Genomic DNA, 15,124 nt, shown 5'->3' with positions numbered 1-15,124 from the left:
AAAGCACAGAGCTACAACATGGATTATAAGTGAGCGAGAGAAAAATATAACAACGAGGAGGCTTAAACCAGTGTGGTCAAAACATGTTCTACAGTGGCCTTTACAGGTCAAAATGCTCGGTCAGCAAAGTCCACTGCTCTGCTTCAGGGTGCCCAACCAGGAGTGAATAAATGACATGGTGCTTTTGTGTTGCAGACAAACCATAAGGTATAAAACACACACACTGTCCAAACTGCTTGTCCCATACAGGGTCGCAGGGAGCCGGAGCCTAACCTGGCAACTCAGGAGGGGGAGGGGAACACACCCAGGATGGGACACCAGTCCATCATAAGGCACCCCAAGCAGGACTCGAACCCCAGACCTACCAGAGAGCAGGACCCGGTCCAATCCACTGCGCCACTGCACCCCCGTATGAAAAACAAGATTGAAAAATTATATTTATATATTTATGATGACCGGGGGCGCGGTGGCGCAGTGGGTTGGACCACAGTCCTGCTCTCCGGTGGGTCTGGGGTTCAGGTCCCACTTGGGGTGCCTTGCGATGGACTGGCGTCCCATCCTGGGTGTGTCCCCTCCCCCTCTGGCCTTACGCCCTGTGTTACCGGGTAGCCTCCGGTTCCCCGTGACCCCGTATGGGACAAGCGGTTCTGAAAATGTGTGTGTGTGTGTATTTATGATGATTTTTTTTTTGCTTAAATGAGACATTAATTTTTTAAACTTTTTGTTACAACTGCGTATTCTACTGCAGCAATAGATTAAGTACTTTTCTCAGATGTATAACAGCAGATCCTATCCTGTTATTAATAGGCAATCTTCCAGTCATATGACCGTATCCTTAACCACTGGGCTACCTGGTGTATGGCCAGCATAACAGAAAGGAGCATAAAACTATGTACCAGAAAGGTACTACTAAGTATAGATGCGTAATATAAGAATAAGAAACAGAACTAAAATATTTAGTAGGTGTATAAATAGGTAAAGTGGGGGTGTGGTGGCACAGTGGGTTTAACCAGGTCCTGCTCTTCGGTGGGTCTAGGGTTTGAGTCCCACTTGGGGTGCCTTGTGATGGACTGGCGTCCTCTCCAGCCTTTTGCCCTGTGTTGCCAGGTTAGGCTCCAGCTCCCTGTGACCCAGTATGGGACAAGCGGTTTCAGATGATGTGTGAGGGTGTGTGTAAATAGGTAAAACAGACACAATATAAGATTGAAACCTGACCTTTAGAGAGATATGGGAAATTTCAAGGGATTTAAAGAACTACGAAGAAGTTCCCTGTTCTCCTCTGCAGAGGTTTAGCAAAGGCCATCCTCTGTAAGGACTTTGAAAAAGGCCTTGCCTGCTCTGTGGAACTTAGTATGATTCCTATAATTTAGAACTTGTAGCCACATTTTGGAGGTTTGTTGAGCCAACCTGTGACAGCGTTCCAAAATCAGCCATAACTATAAAAGGAACCACATTATTAAGACTTCGGATCTATTGCTGAAGAAAATGGAAGAGTTTGGCATGAAGATGTGGGGTTATTCCTGGTGGTGTGGGACAGGGTGAAGGAGGGGATGTCCTTAGTCATCTAACACACTCACAGGTCCCATCTGAAGAGGACAAGATGACCTCTGTGAAGAGGAGGTCAGACAACACAAGAGCAAGGTCAAGCGAACATGCAACGGCTTTCAAGTCAAGGAAAAGGGGGAGCATTAAGGTCTCAACTTTGCCCTTTAAACACCAATAGACTTTGGTGTTTTTTTTTTTTTTGCCATAGTTAGCATTTGAGGAAAATAGTGTCCTTGACAGTAGACAACAAAATGTTGTTCAAGACATTCACTCACTAACTCGTGCATAAAGACGTGTGAGTTTTGTTTGTCTTCGCCTAAACCAATTTGATGTTCCACATATCCTGCTACAGAAACACTACAAACAGTGCTACCCAGCTGCATGTGTGGCCTTAGCATAACAGCTGACAGCATAGTAGTTACAGCTGGTGCCTTTTGAACCAACGGTTGTAGACTTGAATCCCAGCTCTAGAACCCTAGCATAAGGTGCTTACTCTAAAATGCTTTGGTAAAAATGCCTAACTGTGTAAATGGGTGTGGGTAGCTTTATTTTGCTTTGAAATGCATAAGGTAAATTTAGTTCCTTGGCAAGGAGTCTCCTTCAGACAGTCCTGTGATCTACCTCTCTGATCACTGTGCAGTATGGTATTTCTCCAAGATCTCCTGGAGTACCTGATCCCTGGACCATATGGACGTGTCTCCTGTTTGTACAGCTTGTTTATTGTCCCACAGCCTCTAAAAGTGGGACACTCGAAACCCCCCAAAGCACCCCATCCCAGAGAACCCACACAATCATGGTTCCGCTTTGACACCTGTCTACATGTGTACAGAAAATAAACCTTTCAAACGGCCAACAAAGCCTGGACCTCCAGCCTGGGGTCCCCTGGAACTGAATCACAAATTGAATGTCTTGCGGGTGTTTACCACGGTGTGAAAAACAAGGATAAGCTATCGATCATGCCTGGTCATTTCGTGTCAAATATTATTATGTAATTGTAAAGAATGCGAATTAATCTTTTTCATTTTCATTTCCCTTACGTAGAATTTGCGGACATTTTGTATGCGGCGTGGACCTCCGGCGATCCGACAAGCGCTCTTGGGAGCGTGTGCACTAGAAAAATATCAAAGGGAAAGTAACAGTCCACGAGCCAGAGGGGGGAAACGTAGTAGACCGCCGGAGAAAGATACAATGATACAATGTAACAAAGTGTCAGTATCACTCCAGGTCTTACCTGCTTTACACGGATCTTTGTAGTCGATATGATCTGACGTCCCCGTGTGGTACACATAGCCGGGCTCAGGGGTTCCCAGGTTCATGGCCAGCTGGACGGGGACGCGGGACAGGAGACACAGGAGACTCGGGAGGGCCAAGAGACCAAGAAACCGGGCTACGGGATGCATGTTGAGCTCCGTGGTGGAGCTGAGAAGAGGACCTCTGTGGAAAGACCTCCTGCAAAAGGTTCTCCTGTGGAAAGAGCGCAACACGAGGTCCAATGAACGAGGGGACACAGAAACAAAAGTTTTTTTTTTTGGGGTGGGGGATATCAGGGAGAGTTCTCTTGGGAGGGCGGGTTCAAAGCTGGAGTACAGCCCCTCTCCCAGCGTGATCGCTGTGGACCTGTGATTGGATCTCAACGGGCTCGGAACCAGAACCGGGCGGTCTCCCCTGGACGCTGCAAACTGCACCACTATCGGAATGACTGCCATGACTTTCCGTTAGATTGGTTGAAACCAAGCACGTGAAATCCAGTTGATTCCGTGCGTTGCAGCACTCATGAATCTCTCATAGAGAACATAGTCAGAACTTCTTTTCATGTTTGATGAGCGCTTTTGTGAAGATGATATTATGCAACACAGCATATAATCACACAAATGAACAAGAGAAGTGTACGTCTACGTGTGATTGTCTTGCAATGGACTGCTGTCCCAACGGCGGATGTACCCTACCTCACGCAGAGGTTCCGCCAGCATGCTCGGGACATCTATACTGAAAACGCAATTAATAATAAATGGATGGATGTCTATCTGCAGATCAACGTAACCTTGTTTAAGCACAGATGTCGTTTAGTCATCCAATGTCAAAACACCCCAATATCCTTTTTGCATCAAAACATTAGACGCAGAGTACTGCATGATCAGTGGTGTTGCTTATTTTATTTGGTCTAAACACTGGGCTGAATTTTATGATTCATGTTTCTTTCTTTCTTTGGTATGTTTAAATCCGTATATTTATTTCAGTTCTAATTAGCACACTTGTGAAGTCTGCAGATTTTTGGCAATGCCAGTGCAGAACAGAAACTCTTCTCCCCTGCTTGGTACCTTCAGGGTTGCTGTGAAATTTTGTTGAAGGTCTGTGGTGTTGTGGGCTCATACACAGATTTAAATTGCATAATAAAACAAAATAATGTTTTTAATTAGCAAGATACAGGATGGAAAAAGATTTTTTTGAGGTCTTCAGACTTTGAGAAAAACATAGTTAACAGAGCCTCCAAACAAAGTGTGATGGCTAACCAGGATTTGTTTTGATATCAGCATTTTTATGTGTGGTTTGTTTCTACATGTTTCTTTTTTTGGACACTTTTTGAATCATTTTCACCAAATAACATTTAGATGTACAAATAAAAAAATGAATTTCTACATCAGGCTTTATAAAAATCCTTTAGGGATTATAATATTTGAAAATGTATTTAATAATTTTTTCCAAATTTGAGCACTGAAGGCATTCATTGCAACCTAGCAAGCTAGTGGCTTTGCTTTTCAACTCTTTGATTCAAACACAGTTTCACAGGTTTGTGTGAACATGAGATTTTTTAAAACAAGAATCTCACTGATCCATGACTTTGTGATTCAGAAATGATGGCCACACTCTAGGGAGCTAATCCATACAATCAAGGCTCTGCCAAGCCTGTGTCATTGCCACCCACAGTTCACGGCAGTGCTCTTGGTGGGTTTGTTGGTACTTGTCTCAGTGTTGTCAAAACTCTACTGCAGAGGGGAAACAGCATCCCACTGGGGGCAACAGGTGTTTCTCTTTGGCTGCACCAGAAGATCAAGCAACACAAGGCATCATTTGGCACCAGCACAGTTATCAAACAGTAGAGTATGAAACAGTACATGGTACAACACATCAGGGCAAGTGGCCTGCCCCATTACTGCACCGCAAGATGCAAGACTTGTTGAACAGCAGGTGGCACAGTGGTTAGAGTTCAGTCTGAAAGTTTGAATTCCACTCCTTGATCAAGGTACTCAGGTGGAACTTCTACAGTGAAAATTTCCCAACTGCATAAATACAAAAAATGATTTCACAAAAAAATTGAATATATAACATTCTAAAACACTTCAGAGATTTGAGTCAGATAAATTAAAAATGTAATATGTTAACCTGAAGATATGACAGAACCAGCAGCATAACAAAATTCCTACTCTTCCTCAGGCTATGGAAGTTAATCAGTTTTTCCTGTATTTGTTTTCCTTTTTTATCTGGGTGGTTTGCTTTAAAGTGAACTCAACATACAAGGAGACGGGCAAAGCCAGAAAAGTGTGTTCATCATTATAACTGCACTTTAGAGTAAAATCAAGATGGGTTACGGCACAAATGCAATGCTGAGAAAAACACAAGCATGCTCATGTCAAAAGATACTGTAAATACATTACCAATTTCATTTCAACAAACTAATTTCAGTTTAACACAAAATATATTAAAAAGGATCAGTATCTTCAATAAATATGAACAAACTAGGCAAAAATAAATTAACCAAAATGATAAAAAAAAAATCCACTTAGCTCCCTATTTAGAGAATGAAGTTCATGCTTTGTTAAAGTTCTAACCAACTAACCTACTGGTGGTCCTGAGAGAGACTGTTGCTGAAGGTTGTGTTCATTAATATGCAGCATCCGTCAAACAATAGCAAAAAAGGACATTTGGAATTCACTTTGACATGAGTAGAATAGCTTGTGAAATAATTTTTGATATTTTTCCAAATACCATTTTCCTTTCATTTCAGTATAAAAATTATCCTGGAATTTTATTCCCATTCTCTTCCAAAAATGTTGTACATGTTCCATGTACACACACTTTCAGAACCGCTTGCCCTATACGGGGTCACGGAGCCCACCCGGCAACATAGGGCGTAAGGCTGGAGGGGGAGGGGACACACCCAGGACGGGACGCCAGTCCGTCGCAAGGCACCCCAAGCGGGACTCAAACCCCAGACCCACCGGAGAGGAGGACTGTGGTCCAACCCACTGCGCCACCACACCTCCATGTTCCATGTATGTAGGCTTAAAATGTTTATTAAATTCACAAAATATGCATATTAAAAAATAATTTGTTTCTGTGTATGACATTAACAAATTCTTAACTGGAAGAATGCGTCCAATTCCATGTTTAAGCTCTGTTTACCTTAAATAGACCTGCAAATACCAGTATAAATGGTATATATTTATGACATCCATAGACACCATACTGGCAATTCAGATTATACAACAAATCGATTTGACAGGACTTAATACATTCAATACTCCTAAGCTGTGCCCTTACAGTGCATCAATGACCTGGAAATGAGTAGGCCTCCTATTGCATGATCCCTCTCAGAGGTATGTGTTCACAACAAGGTTCCTCTCTGTCCTGTTCTTGGTTCTGTACTGATTTCTCTGTAAAATTCATTTTGTGCATTCACACTGTTCCACAAGATTTGCATGAGATTTCTGAATCAAAACTTCTCCTCTGGGTCTATCTCAAGCTGTTGCATTTCAGAATCAAACAATTTTTTAAGCAAAGTAACATAATGGCATAACTCATCTGTGGCCTGTTCTGCATTCCCTTTGAACAGGTGCTGGTGTGTAGAGTGTGGTTTGTGTAATTCTGTCAAGAGTATAGAAAAACACAACTACAAAAACCTCAGATTTTCTGTGAAGCACAGGAGATGAAATCAGCATTGAACAAAATCAGTTCCACACAAAATCTTTCTTAAATGTTTCAGGACATTTTCCAACAGGAGGAAAACAGAGGAGGGTGACTGGAAATCCACTCATCTGAAAAACCTAACCAGCATGCTTTGCTGCTGCATGAGTCTTTGAGGATGAGGGTGGATTTTAATTGCATTTTTTCTTATCATTTTTATTTGTTGTCCAAAAAAGTTGTTTGCACTGGAGACCATAAGACCTTAGCCTCCCAGTCAAAATGAGTAGGAGTGTGGAACCTCTTTAACTGTCTCACTGCCACAGCATCCAACAGCTCATGTCTTGTGTTCCTGAGAATTGATCAGAGGTACTTGTGGTGGGTGGTGATGCTAAAACTCTCAACATAATTACGTTAAACTATACAACAAATGGTATTACCTTCAAGCGTACCGATTGTGTCAAGGATTTGGGCGTCCTGCTGGATGGAAAGCTGTCATTTGTATCGCATGTAAATGCTTTGACTAAGTCATGCTTCCTTCAATGAAGGAGCATAGCTAAAATGCGGCGATTCCTTTGTAGACGGGATTCAGAGAAACTGGTTCATGCTTTTGTTTCCAGCAGGCTGGATTACTGTAATGCTTTATTTTCAGGTTGTCCGTACCAGACTGTATCCAGGCTACAGTTGGTACAAAATGCTGCTGCAAGAATTGTTACTAGAACTAGGAAGTATGACCATATAACACCGGTACTTAAATCCTTGCATTGACTCCCGGTCTCTTATAGAGTTGATTATAAAATCCTACTTTTGACCTATAAGGCAATACATGGCATTGCTCCGGCTTACCTTTGTGAGATCATTAATCTTTATATCCCAGAACGATATCTCCGTTCATTAGATGCAGGTTACCTTAAAGTACCTGTGATCAATAAGACCTCAGTAGGAGGTCGCGTCTTTAGTTATAGAGCACCTAAACTGTGGAATAGTCTACCAGTTACTGTCAGAAATGCCCTGTCTGTTTCTGTTTTCAAATCCTGATTTAAGACTTATATGTTCACTCAGGCATTCCACCTCGTAATGTAATTCAACCTGCCTTGGTTATTTATTTTATCACCTTTACAAAAATGCATTTTAAATTTACTTAAGTAACAAATTACTAACTCTGTCCTATCTTCTCATTGAGAACTACCTCGCTACATAAGAAATGAGGAGGCGGGCCAGTGGTGACAGATGAATCCCATACTGACAGAGGATGATGTCCATCTGCCGTGATGATCGAGACGTTCCATGCCGAGTCGGGGATCCAAGATGCCATTTACCAACATTATAATTACTTGTTAAACACTGACTTACAAATTGTTATTTTCTAGAATGCCCAGGAGGGGTGGGCTACCACTGGCCTGTGGACCCCCAGAGATTTTTTTCTCCCTCAACTTTCAGTTGGGAGTTTTTGTTCCTTTCCCCGGTGGCCAGTAGGTATACTTATAGCTCTATAATACATTTTTCATTATGGTAGCCATTAGTTGACTGTCTTCTTTGTTTGTATCAATTTTTCTTGCTGTATGCCTGTGTTAAAGTGCTCTGTGTCACTGCGTGAGAAGAGTGCTCTATAAAAAATAAAATAATAATAATAATAAAGACAAGAAACATTGCACCGGTTTAGGGGATGAATCTATCAACAACTGGCATTTAAAATGATTTTGTTCATGTTCTTTATTTCCAGTCACTTAAGTTTTAGTTTTAGTGTATTAAAGGTAGTAAAAACTTTAACATAAAAAGGCTTACTATACATAAATATATAGTGCTGGGCAAAAATTTGGGCCAAAAGAAAAAAAATAAAAAATTTTAGGCCCTTGGTTGGGGAAAAAAGTTGTAAAGTGAGAATGCTTCCAAAAATAATGCTCTTAATTAATAAACTTCCTACAAAGCTTAGTAACCATCCACCATCAGCAACCACTTGTCCCGAGCAGGGTCCCACTCTGTGGCAGGCCTGGGGGTCGAGTACTGCTTGGGGGGGCCTTGTGACAGGCTGGCATCCCATCCTGGGTGTGTCCCCTCCCTCTTCAGACTTGCACCCTGTGTTGATGGGTCAGGCTCTGGTTTGCTGCAGCCCTGCTCAGGACAAGCGGTCTCAGACTCTGTGTGTGTGTACTTTCTTTAATGACATACAAAACCCTTACTGTAATACTGTAACTTTTTTGCAAAAGGAATGCTTGGAAATCTAAAATATGCTCTTTCTCATTGACATTAATGCAGAAGACATTAAATAACCATCTAAAATGAATACTTTTGTGAAATATCTTAGTGCCTAAGACTTTTGCACAGTACTGTATATATATAAATAAACATATGTCTTTTCCTTTTATTGACTGTGATTTAGTAATGAAAATTATCTTGGGGTTTTGTTCATAACGAGATATGAATAATCCAGTTTCACCTGGAACCAGTGCATCAATACAGTATGAACTTAATAGACAGATGGATGAGGTTGCCTTAGATAGTATGCAATGTGCAGAACATCGTCAAAATCCAAAGGCAGATGGAGAAAGTGAGAGCATTAATACAGCCCCATTTTCCTGGTAGCTTTTTAAGTGAAAGCTGTCTCAGCTCAATTAAAAACAAGAACTTTGAATACAGTCACATCCTGAAAAAAGCATAAGAATTACATATTACATGCAAAATATGACCAATGCCCCAGGTAAACAAATTACACATCCTAGCTTTATATAAATACATCTTGAAAGACCTTCTGTCACTGGGTAATATTCCCAAAATAACAGTCAATATGCTGCCATGGCAGCAAAGCCCTCGCTATGTTGTCAGTAGTGGAATTTGGAAAATGTTAGGTATATTTTTTCCATCCATTTTTTCACTATGCTGCATCTGCATGAATCTTTTTGCAATTCATCCAGAATTTTAAATAATCATTCTGCACAAAACATCTTCAGCTGCATCATCATCTTCACATGTTGCTCAAGGCTCAATGCAGACCTCTTGTTAATTTCATCGATGTCTCAAACATCTGTGTGAGGCTTTACGTACTGGACATGTACACTGCATGAATACTGTACAGTGTCCTGCATGTACAGTACTGTGTAAAAGTCTTAGGCACTTAGATGTTTCACAAAAATATTTGTTTTAGATGGTTATTTAATGTCTTTTGAATTAGTGTCAATGGAAAAGAGCATATTTTAGATTTCTAAGCATTCCTTTTGCAAAAGTCACAGTATTATAGTAAGCGTTTTGTATGTTGTTAAAGAAAGAAAGTACACACACACACTGTCTGAAACCACTTATCCCAAGCAGGGTCGCAGCAAACTGGAGCATAACCCAGCAACACAGGGCGCAAGGCTAAAGGGGGAAGGGACACACCCAGAATGGAATGGCAATCCATTGCAAGGCACCCCAAGCAGGACTCAAACCCCAGACCAACCAGAGAGCAGGATCCGGCCAAGACTGCTGTGTCAAGCAATTGCTGACAATGGATGGTTACTAAGCTTTGTAGGAATTTTATTAATTAAGAGAATTATTTTTGGAAGTATTCTCACTTTACAGCTTTTTTTCCCCAAATGCCTAAAACTTTTGCACATTACTGTATATCTTGGCCAGCTCTACTATGAATTTGAGAAAAAATCTGTTTCTTTTTGTCTTCGTTCCTCAGCGCCATCTGATGCCACCAAATGGGAATTGTGCAGTGCAAATGGCTATTCTTGCTTTTCAGTTAAAGCTCTGAGAGCAGGTAGCTTTTGTTAATTTCACATGCATTGGCCTTGTGCTTTTTTATTTGTTCAGTCTGAGATATTACACTTTTGCAAGCTGGTCCCTGGTGACATTTCTGTGTCTGAGAGTCACGGTGACGTGAGCACTGGGCATAGACTCCGTTGTCCTCCCCCCAGGCCTTTGGTAGCCTGTATGACCCATCCTCTCTTCTGCATGAAAGACTTGAGGCTGTTGGGAAGGAGAATCTTGTGTGTGGGTGGTAGACAAGTCTCCATGGAGAATACAGTCCATTCAGCTGCTGAGTCTTTATTAAAACCAGTAATAACCAGGAGGGCAAGGACTTGAGACCTGGATGAGGGTTGGTGCGCAGTGTTTCTCACAGCCAGGAAAACGTCACTTTGAGCAGCAACCTGTCATTAAGGGGGAGTTCTTGTTCCGAGTATAATCTGGACCCAATTTAAGCCTGTGAACTTGTTCAGGAGCATCTGGGGGGCTCTCAGATCCACTCCCAGAAGTTAGAAATGAAGTGGTTCTTAGAGTGTGCCAAGGCAGATTGCAGATTGGAGCATACAGCCTTGTTCGCAATCCAGCAGGGACCGCAAGGAGCCAGAACTCCAGGGCATCTTTTGTATCACAATGGACAACTGGGTTGGACAAGAGTGCCGACTAAATAAATTGATAGCTTTGAATACATTATCATATAACCATTAGGCTATGGTAAATAAATAAGCAACTTATTACTCCCAGGCACTGGTAACTTGGTTGGGAGCGGCAATGCGATTGATGCCCTCCAGCAGAATTCCCTGGATACCTGGTGGCATTCCCCGTGGAAAGACAGTCAGACGTTGGTCTGTGTGGGGCAGCGATCGCGCTGAAACACCCGGATTCCTGCTGGACACCTTGTTGGGTGGCAAGGCGGACCAGCAGCAGCCTGACGAGGTAGGGGCCTCCATGGGAACACAACTGTGACACACCACAACTGCCTGGAAGCCCCGGCGGAAGTTCTCACTATAGAAGCCATATATGACCAAGTTGATGCCACTGTTGGAGAAGGCGAGCCAGTGCGCAATGGGGAACAGGTAGCTGCTCAGGAAGTCAATCTGATGTTGGTCCAGATCGCGGTAAATGGCCAACAGCATAAGCATCCACAGCGGCAGCCAGGATACCAAGAAGAGCACCGCCACCATGATGAACATCTTGACCACCCTGGCCTTGCGGCGGGATTGCATGCGTCACCCCTCAGCCAGGCCAGCCTGCTGCAGCTTGCTCACGAGCTTGATAGAGATATAGCCATACATCACACTGATGAGGCCCAACGGCGCCAGGTAGACGTGCACAAAGATAACTGTGGTGTAGATGCGCTGTAGCCTAGGACGCGGCCAGTCCTCGTAGCACACAAACAGGGGGTAGGTCTGGTTGCCCTGCACCATGTAGGTGTCCTGCAGGTGCATGACAGTCAACGTGGCGGCTGAGGGGAAGATGATGGCAAACGCCAACAGCCAGATGAGAAGGATGGCCAGAAGGGCTGTTATGGGGACGCGTCCTGTGCCGGAACGGGTACACAATGCCCATAAACCTGGGAAAGAGGAGGGATTTGTATGTTTGATTTAAAGGTGTCAGCTATAATAACTATGCCACCTTGTGCGTTATGGTCTCAGTCTTCAGTTATTATTATTATTATTATTTGTCACAGACTGAGCTGTGACAGGCAAGTTGGTTACAAGGAATCAGTAAGATGCCGGCAAAGTACCACCAATGAAATGCTGAACCTTGTTGCTGTTGTTGCCTGTCACATGCATTTCACCTTGTATTGTTATATTGCTTGTTCTGCTTTAGTATTCCATTTAACACTTTTTGTTTGAACTAGATTGGGTGCCGGGAAAGGCCTACCGGTATCTGTCTGTTTGTCATTAACTAATAATATTTCTTTTATAAAGGTATGGCAGGTATATGTAACTGGTTGTGGAGAGTGAATGTATTTATTGTTTTTAGAAGATCATTTCTGTCGACTTTTTCCTTACCATGCAGCTGTCTGGTATTCTGTTGTGTTTGGTACCTTGTGTTGTAAACCAGATGGCGTGAACTATTTGGGGTATATCTAGGTGGGAGTCCTTGGGCACAACCAACTAGGCAGGGGTGTTTTATTGTGTAGTGTGATAAATGTTTTTATAAGTTGTAACGTAGGGATATTTATAGTAGAAAATGTTTTGTATTGTTTGTATGTTTTAGTATTTATGTTGGATGTAATTTTTGGGGAAATGTACTTTGGAATAGTTGAGGCTGTTATGGTATAACCAGAAGGGCGGAGTTACTGCTATATAAGTTTGTATTAGGGCACTAGTGGAGAGGGTGAATTGATGCAAACTTATGTAGACAGACTCTCATGCAGTAAACAGGAGAGCTATGCATTGATGTTGATACAAGGGGTTAAGCCCATGGCTCATAGGCCTCATGTTCTTTGTAACTTAATGTTTGTTTTGTACTTGGTTGGGGGTTAATGTGTTTTGAGGAATACCTTTTAGTAAAAGAAAATAAACCTTTTTCGTCCAACTACTTCAATTCTCCACTGCTGCTTCCATCTGTCGTCCATACCCTCACATTATTATTCACATTTCTCCAAAATAACTTGCATAGACCATGTATAGAGCTGGGCAATTCTTTCTATATCAGTTCAGGATACTCACAAGTACTCACACAGCTTAGTGGTACTATAGCAGAGGTTCATTATATCTAATAAATCACAGAAATCCCCCCCACACACAGGCTTACAGTGATTTTTGTGTGGGGAATAGAGGCGTGCGTGTGCAAACGTCTGCAAATGTGTATGATAACACGTTGCCACCTTCCCTGTAAGTAGCTTTGCAGGCTGGACAGGTGACACATTCTGCAGGTGACGTGTGAATACACAGTTCAGGTGATTATTCTGCCACTGCACTGTTGGTACAGAGTGCTAACAAGAGACCCATGACACATATTTTAATTTGGTGCCTCTCTGTGGGCCAGGCGGCTGGCAGTAAAGCTTTCACCGGGGAGTGTGGTTTCCTGCTGCAGATTAGCAATGCAGACACTCGGCATCTGTGACTCAGTGGGATTAAAAAACTGATTTAAATAAAATTAAATATCAAAAAATGTGACCACTGCAGGAATTTCTTACATTTTCCTAAAGCTTATTATAGATTAATAACTGTTAACTGTGCACTGTTTAGGGAAGCTTTTGGTTTTGTAAGGGTCTGCATTACACTAGTGTAACACAGCAGGTACCACTGGTGCCTCATAGCTCCTGGGCTATGAGTTTGAATATGGGCTGGAATGTAGCTCAGTAAGTGGGGAGTTTGCATGTTCTGCCTGTGTTTGTGTCAGTTTCTTCCTACAGTCTACAGACATGTATTTTAGATAAACTGCTACCTCCAAACTGCTCTCAGTCTGTAAATATAAGTGTCTGTGTGATTGCCCTGTGATGGAGCTGTCCTGTTCAAGGTGTATGCTGCGTCACAACTGTGTATACTTCTGGGGTAAGCTGGACCACTGTGACCCTAAACTGAACAAGTTGTTACCGACAACGTATATAAAAATTGGTAGGAGGGTATCAGGATTTGTCTATCCTGTATTTTATGCACCTACCTGAACAATGAACATCGGTGCAGCAAGCGGAAGGTAACAAACTAAGTTTACTTGAGAGTGACATATCTGTAGCCATGTCTCTTTTTCTTAAAGTAGTGCATAAATTGTACTCTTGCTGAGATGTATGTCACTTTGGACAAAAGCATCTGCTAAATGAATAAATGTAAACGTAAATATTAAATAAGAATGTATGTATGAATTTATGACTTTTGGATAGTTTCATGAGTGAAATGCCATATCAACATACACAATGGATTATTATTAAGAATTCATTGCTCAGCTGATGCCACAGTCATTGGGCTGACTGGTGATGTATTAAGTGCAATAATTTTACATAAATGGTTTTAAATCATAATTGATGGAGAAGGCTGACACATTGAGTGGTTTCCATGATAGCATTTCCCAGAATCAATCATCCACAAAAGTAAAATAAGAACAAGCAACCAAACAATAAAAAAGGCGGCACACTTTACACCAGCTGCAAGGAGGTTTGGAGTGGTCAAATAAGTATGTCCATGTATTTCTTAAAAATGGCAGCCCACTTGTTATGAGGCTGTCAATGAGGGTGGTGGGCACACAGAAGATACCCACAAGCAGGTCACTCACAGCCAGGTTCAAGATGAAGAGATTGATGACAGAGCGCATGCTGCGGTTCCGCAGCACAACCAAGCATACCAGGGCGTTGCCCCCAACGCACAGCAGCAAGACTAGCAAGTTGAACAGCACATAGCCAGCAGACACGCTGACTGAATGCAAGTAGTACGGCAGGTAGGTGCTGTTGGCTGCATCTAGGCTGCCGTTTCCTGTGGTCTGGTTCCTCATGATGTCTCCTTTGGGAACAGATATATGTGGGAAGACTTGGGGATGGCACATGTGCAGGTGTTCATGGGAAACTCCAGTAACATGACATATCAACCAAATGCTGGTTCCTGCATTGTTTTAGGCTGAGATAAATTGGACACATTGCTTTGATTGATCTTCAGGAGAAGTATGAATAGGATCTATTTAACATTTCATTCACTTCTCTGGCACTTTTCTCCAAGGTGACTTACAAGGTGAGGTTTACACAGTAAGCTACTTACATTTACTCATTTATACAGCAGGGTAATTTTTACTGTATGTTTTCAGGGTGAATACTTTGATCAAGGGTGCTACAGCAGGAGCAGGGTGTCAAACCCAGGTCCATCAAGTGCACACCAATAGTCCTAACCAATATGCCATCTGCTGGGCCAAGTAGTGCCACCCAATTCCTTCCTAACTCATGTAAATCACAGAAGAAGAACGTAACAGAAGAAAGTGGACAAAAGAGACATTATTATAGATTATTATTATAGATATT

General features: G+C 42.3%; 2 protein-coding genes across 2 annotated transcripts in view; both read right to left on the bottom strand.

Moving 5' to 3' along the window:
- LOC108923610 (bone morphogenetic protein 1-like) overlaps positions 1-3,040 on the bottom strand; it is a 30,652-nt gene extending 27,612 nt beyond the window's left edge. Inside the window, exon 1 of the mRNA XM_029252946.1 lies at positions 2,777-3,040. Coding sequence (XP_029108779.1) covers positions 2,777-2,945 — 169 coding nt within the window. The 5' untranslated portion in view covers positions 2,946-3,040. The remainder of the gene's footprint in view (positions 1-2,776) is intronic.
- A 7,861-nt stretch (positions 3,041-10,901) lies between these two features.
- On the bottom strand, positions 10,902-14,607 carry LOC108923584 (neuropeptide FF receptor 1). The gene is given in 4 exon segments (XM_074559697.1): positions 10,902-11,699; positions 11,701-11,784; positions 12,907-12,937; positions 14,300-14,607. Coding segments are annotated over 4 exon segments (1,221 nt in total).
- Positions 14,608-15,124: the final 517 nt, after the last annotated feature.

This window comes from Scleropages formosus, chromosome 6, assembly GCF_900964775.1.
Source record: "Scleropages formosus chromosome 6, fSclFor1.1, whole genome shotgun sequence".
NCBI lineage: Eukaryota > Metazoa > Chordata > Actinopteri > Osteoglossiformes > Osteoglossidae > Scleropages > Scleropages formosus.
The sequence above is the reverse complement of the archived record's forward strand: the minus strand, read 5'-3'. Positions and strand labels throughout refer to the sequence as shown.